Raw genomic sequence first — 6,490 nt, 5'->3', positions numbered from 1 at the left:
TCGCAAGAAGCTAATAATTAATTAAAACATCATTTCTAAATCAAAATAAATTATTTTAAGATAAAATAACATTAAAAATACCACAGCTCCTAGTATGTTATATAAGCAGGAGTGCAGAAATAAACTAAAGTAAACAGTCCAACAAAAATAGAGGAGTCCTGAATCACTTTTGAAAGGGTTGCATGACCGAAATGGTGTATTGCTGCTATAGAAGTCATCTATTATTGTTCAAATAAAAATAATGCAAACAAAGCACTTAAAAAGACAGTTTGTGTTGTTTAGCTGCATGTCATGTGACAATTAACCAACATCAGAAAACCATGTACATACAACTGGGTTGCTAATATTGTTGTAATTATTAAAATATTCATGTAAAAACTCAGGAGTGTACCTCAAGATAAATATTTTAATTCAGATTTGCTCGACAAATAGATTTGGAAATAGACATACTTTTAGATTTTATAAATCAAAACTTGCTTCCCAGTTCAAAAAGAATATTTATTCAGACTAAACATCCACAAATTTCTCATAACAGACAGATGAATACATTATTCACACATCAGTGATGTCCACTGTGTGATCGGAAACACAAAGAGTACGCAGTTAAATGAACACTGGACCTGACAGCAAACTCTAATCGTGTGCATGAGCTGCACAGAGCGCAGGGTTTGACATGAAGTGAAGTCTCTCGCCTCTAAAGATCAGGAAGTGGTTGAAAAACAGAAGCTAAAATACTATGAGTTGATCTCAATAAAAAAGAAAATATATGACCCTTGAAAATCTCATTCAGAATTCCGTGTTCCATTCCTTATTTTTTGCCGATTTCATCTTTATAAAGCCGAATTGTCTACAGTTGAGCACACTTCAGATGCATGCTGTGATATGAGAAATATTGGAAACTTGACTGAAAAGTTTGCATTCCAGTGAAGCGACACTGATCTGTGCTTCTCAGTCCTATTAAATCTGTTCAGCAAAATTGCCCATAGTAATGAAAGAAGCTGTGTTGATTAAAAGACATTTGTGGAAGGAGATAAACCCCTTCACCAGCTGCACCCATCTCTCCAGCCCTCCCTCCCTCCCTCGCTCCCTCGCTCTCGTCTGCGTCTCGCTTTCCCTCACACTCTCGCTTTCCTCTTCCCTCTCAAGTCTCTCTGTCAAGTCTAAACATATATGCCACAGCCCCGCCTGCTTCCTTCCGCAGCGCTATTAATCAAGAACAGGTTAACACTCTGTTAACAGCGGGTGAACGCGGGGTCAGGTTCAGCTGTGCCGGGAGAGCAGGAACACAGCGGGGTTTACTTCAGCAGGAGCTGTTGAATTCCCTGCTCGGATGTTACAGCAAACAGCGTCCCGCTATCAGAAGTGCTTCTGCAAACACCCTACATCTAAAAAGTCCGGAAACAAACTTTGCTCTCGTCCCCAAAACAAGTGTTTTCTTTGTTTTCAGACCGCATTCAACTCTCACCTGGATCACAAGGTTTGCTGTAAAGCCGGCTCAAATGTGGACTGAACTAAAAGATGGTTCTCAAAAGCTGTGGAAATGATTAAGAGTTCAATTAATAGACAGAGACTGACCTGCAAACAAATAGGACACTTATCCTTGTTATGTAAATCAGGACACATCATGTACATTCACGAGCTTTAAGTCTCTTTGTCGTGTGTCGTGATTTTGAGGTTGCTTTGCTCACCTCGGCGTACTGCATTGACGTTAGGCACTTCGAATGCATTCACATGTACAAATATAGACAGCACTATCACATCAGCTGATAGTCTGGGTAGTATAAAAATACAGTCTTAAAATCTTTGGTTTGTACAAAATTGTAATTGTTGGTTTTTAACTTCTTCGCCTCATTCAGAGAATCTTTGTTAAAGGTTCTTATCAATACATCAGTTTCCATTTGGACTAAAGGGTGCAACCGCAGCTTTCCAAAACCTTGCAGATCTCTTCTCATGCATCTAACGACTGGGATTCAATGTGTCAACCAGTCAGAAACACACAAGAGAACTGTTAGCAAGTGTAAAACCTCAAGATCGGCCGAGAATTAGGCAAGGCAGAGCAGAAGTTGCCTTCCAAACTCATTTGAGATAACGGTCAAACCCCATTCATTTCACTCAAGCATCGATGCACATTGGGGAAGTGGACGATCACACACAGGGTCAGTTGCGAAACAAATTCAACAATGCAATGATTCAGCTCATCTTTTTTGGTGTTCAGTTGCACGGTAGCCATGTGGAGTAGGTTTGCTGATGGCAGGTAAAGACTGGCTGGACTTGGGCAATGTAATAATTGCTAAAGTTACCATCTGCTACATAAGGAGCAGGCTGGTAATAGCAAGTGACGTTGGCCACGTTGGGTATGACGTTCTGCTCGGCCAACACGCGCACCGCTAGCATGGCGATCAGCCCAAGGGCCTGCCTCCGCTCGTGTCCCATCAGACACACCGTGCTCTCGTTCACCACCCCGTGCAGCGTCGTCAGATAATCGTACTTGCGGTCCTCCAAGCCCACAAAGTGGTTCTGGAGATAAGACTCCAGCTTGCGCTGCTGTTCGCTGATGTCCGAGAAGTCGATGAAGAAGCGGGAGCACATGTAGCGCTGGAGAGACTTCATCTCCGACTCGGAGGCGGCTCGGAAACCCCTGACCAGAAGATGGCAGTATTTCAGGAGGCCGCCTCCTCTGATCTCCTCTGGGTTCCTCGTGCAGATCACCTTGTTGCGCAAGTGGTCCAGCGCCGTGGCGAAGTCTCCGTACACGCTCTCGCCGATGATGGTGGGGTGAAACGTTTTGGCCATGGGGTTCTCTGAGCACTCGTAGAAAAGCAGCAGAGAGTCAAGCTTAATCTGGAAAGAATCGACGCTAAACTCGAACTGCCGGCGCAAGGAGTCCACGAACTTGAGCTCCACGTTTTTGCCCCGGTTGTTGGAGAGAGAGATGAGACTCCAGCGGTCAGAATCATTGCACACTTTCACCATCTTCTGCACATATGCTTCCTGCAAAATAACACAAGCAATTGTTTCAGTGTTTCATGCTTTAAGATTCAAGCACACATCCGTTCACCATATCAGTTCTCCATTATTACCTGTCGCAGGAGATCTAAGAGGCTGAGAACGCTCGATCGGCTTTAATCTGCTTTAGTGCAATCCTCTTACTGACAGAAAACCAGCATTTCACCAGCCTATCAGTAAACTACTCTAATTGCATTTCTACTAAATGTCACTGGAGACTACGGGGATCCATGCAGATGATCTTAAATAACACACTGAATAAACATCACAAATAAACACATGCCATGTGAAGTCAAGTAGTGCGCTTCAGTGTGACATGCTTCATATTTGCTGAGTATCTTAAACACCACTTTCTTATAAATTATTGTTAAAGATTCGGTTTGAGGTTATTCAAAGGCCTACTGATAAATAATAAACGGCGGTCCCTCAAAGCAAAAGTAAAGTCACGGTTTACTGTACTGTCTGCAGGAATACAAAAACCATTAGTTGTGAAATGAGCGTGAAATATTAAACTGTACAATTAGAAACAGCCCAAAAGATGCTTATTATTTTGACTGTAAAGATGGCAAAGCAATTTTGCATAAATATAAATTGAATATAACTATTATTATTTATAATGCATGCTTGTGTTGCAACGATTCTTTATTCATGACTGTACAAGAAGAACATAGTCAGATTCTGTACACAAAAATAACATTTTGCATTGAGTGATCATGAGATTTTGGATATGTGTAATTTTAAAAACAGTTTGCAGAACTGTGGAAATTAAGTGAAAATTGTATTTGAACCTGTAAAGTCCACTACCCTCGTGCATCTCAGCACTCACCTTCAGGGTCAGTGGGGTGATTTTCTCTTTATTGACCCCATCAGGTAAGAAGTCCAGCAGACAGTCCAGCACGATGTTCTTGACGATCTGGAACTCCGTCTCTCCCTTCAGGTCCACGCGGAATATGAGGTCCAGGTCCTTATAGCCGAGCCCGCTGTCCCCGTGCAGGACGTGACTGGCGGCGGACCCGTTGAGACGCACGTCCCGCACATGGATGCGCTGCTCCCGCATGCGGCTCCGCACCGCCGTCACGATCCGCCGGGGCTTCATCTGCAGCGTCGGGAAGTTTCCTCGGCCGTGGATCGGGATGCTCTCGGTCAGGATGAGGTCCAGCCGCTGGACCTGCTCCCAGCTCAGCACGCTGAAGTTCGCGCTGTCCCCTTCAGCCATGGTCGCGTCTGCTGGAGTCGAGGAGCGATCTACTGCCTGGAGATGTTAGGAGGAGAGCTGAGGAGACGCATAATGCGCTTGATGCGAGGCGCTTCTTCTGTGTGCTGCTGTGGAGAGGGTCATCCGCGCACGCAGTGCTGGAGAGTGGAGTATGACAGCAGTGCTGGAGCTTTCTGTGCGCCTCAGGTCACGCCTATCACTTCACCACACACACACACACACACACACACACACACACACACACACACACACACACACACGACTCATCTCTCCACTGCTGTGCATGCGCTCTTCGCATAGTCATTTAGCACACAGACACATGAAGATACCTTACAGATGCCTTACACTGGTGTCCTTGTTACAGTGTAATAATACTGTACATTTAAGGGCTGAGTAATATTAATTAACTACTATATGGGTTAGGATTTGGCTTAGTGTTACTTGCATGCTTTTATGTTTTATTTATTGTGATTAAAATAGTAAGTAGGCTATATGAAACGTACAACAAGGACACCTTAAAGTAAAGTGTTACACACAATTATAATAAACTTGCAATACATCTAAAATATATTTATATTAAATGAAATACAGAAAGACTTTACATGTGCTTTAGTAAGTTAGGACGACAAAACCATTAAAAAACAGATTAAAACAATCATTTAAACTTTACTTTAGAGTAGAACTTTTAATTTGAAATTATTACATAGTGTACCTTTTAAAGGTGCACTTAGGTGTGTTAAGAAACATGAATTTGTCTCTTTAAGTGCTCTTAAGTGGCTTTCTCATTAATATTACATTATCTGCAAGTACAGTTGTGTTTTAAACAAACTTAAAAAAAAAAGATTAGAAATAAATTACAAATGCACATTCAACACAAGATTTTTACAAGATGACAGACAGACAGACAGACAGATAGATAGATAGATAGATAGATAGATAGATAGATAGATAGATAGATAGATAGATAAAAGTTTTGAAAATAAATCACAAACAGTAATGTGTAATAGTCATATTAATTAAATCACACCGTAGATAAGTGCATTGTTTGAAAGTGTAATAAAAGCAGTAATGCATCTGAAAATGATAATAATAATGCCATTCTAGCACATCTGCTTGTGAGAAGAAATATAATGTAAGTCAGTGTAACACAAAGTAAAAGAAGGGTGAGTGTCAGGAAGTCTGGTGTCTTTTATTGCCCTCTAGGGACGTGATAGAAAAGCGTCTTGAACAACAAATGACTCCATCTGGTTTGTTACACATCTGTAAACACCTGCACTTCCACTAGTTAGCACACTTAGACTTTCAAAAGTCATTTTCACCTTGATCTACACTCCGGACATTTTTGCAGTGATGCCATCGGAGAACCGTGTTTGGTTTCCCAAAAAAAAACCTTTCAGTGAACATTTCTTAAAAGAACCATTTGTCTGAATGTGAAGAACATTTTAAAAGAACCTTTTGTGGAATGGAAAGGGTTCCGTGAATGTTAAAGCTTCCTCATAGAAGCATCACTGCTAATGAAGAACCATTATTTTGTAAAGTGTGTTTCAGGATATCACTGTAATGTCTACTGAGCATTCATTTTTAAAAATACCACCAAGTGGCACGTCCAAACTTCATAACCTTAGATGACTGAGGCCATGCAGAGGTGAGTGTTCAGCTCATGACAGAGCGGGGCAGCTGTCAGTCAGGATTCATCAGCGCACACAAAGCCCTGCGTCACTGCACTCACCCAGCCCTTTAAATCTGTTTGATCCCATTTAGGCTAACACAGGCTAAACCCCATGAGCAAGACCAGCAGACCTACAGCAGACGAGAGCAATGCAATAACACATAACCTGACCACTGACCCATATTCATATCAGTATTCATCCACACCTTCAAACGCTAAAGCTGAATTGTCTTAAGCTGTTTCTTACTTATCGTGATAATAGCCAAACACAACACTGTCAGATTACTGGAAATGGAAGAGTTTGATTCTGTGCTTCAGTTTATTTGCTTGGCATGATATCCACCGAGGAAAGATCTTCAGGAGAAGTGGAGAAACTGACCACAATGATACATTTCCAGTTGCAGTTATTTGTCTTATATTACATCCATGTGTGCCAAGTTTTGACTAAAGAGTTCAGAAGATATGGAACAGCTGAACTGACCATTGTGGGCCACACACTAAAATCTGATTGGCTTTTATGAAGATTTCATGTTAAATGTGCATCTCAAGTAAATGCATCTTCCTACTTTCTGCTATGATTTAAGACCACTTTAGGCCTT

The 6,490-nt window shown here is 41.7% G+C and overlaps 1 protein-coding gene across 1 annotated transcript; it reads right to left on the bottom strand.

Moving 5' to 3' along the window:
- Nucleotides 1-477: 477 nt before the first annotated feature.
- Nucleotides 478-4,400, bottom strand: LOC127974902 (terminal nucleotidyltransferase 5A). Its single transcript, XM_052578476.1, has 2 exons — nucleotides 3,833-4,400; nucleotides 478-2,991 (listed from the first exon to the last, which is right to left on the bottom strand). The coding sequence occupies exons 1-2, from the start codon at nucleotides 4,220-4,222 to the stop codon at nucleotides 2,212-2,214; spliced, it is 1,170 nt and encodes a 389-aa protein (XP_052434436.1). The 5' UTR covers nucleotides 4,223-4,400; the 3' UTR covers nucleotides 478-2,211.
- Nucleotides 4,401-6,490: the final 2,090 nt, after the last annotated feature.

The sequence above is a fragment of the Carassius gibelio genome, chromosome B16 (assembly GCF_023724105.1).
Source record: "Carassius gibelio isolate Cgi1373 ecotype wild population from Czech Republic chromosome B16, carGib1.2-hapl.c, whole genome shotgun sequence".
Taxonomy (NCBI): domain Eukaryota; kingdom Metazoa; phylum Chordata; class Actinopteri; order Cypriniformes; family Cyprinidae; genus Carassius; species Carassius gibelio.
The sequence above is the reverse complement of the archived record's forward strand: the minus strand, read 5'-3'. Positions and strand labels throughout refer to the sequence as shown.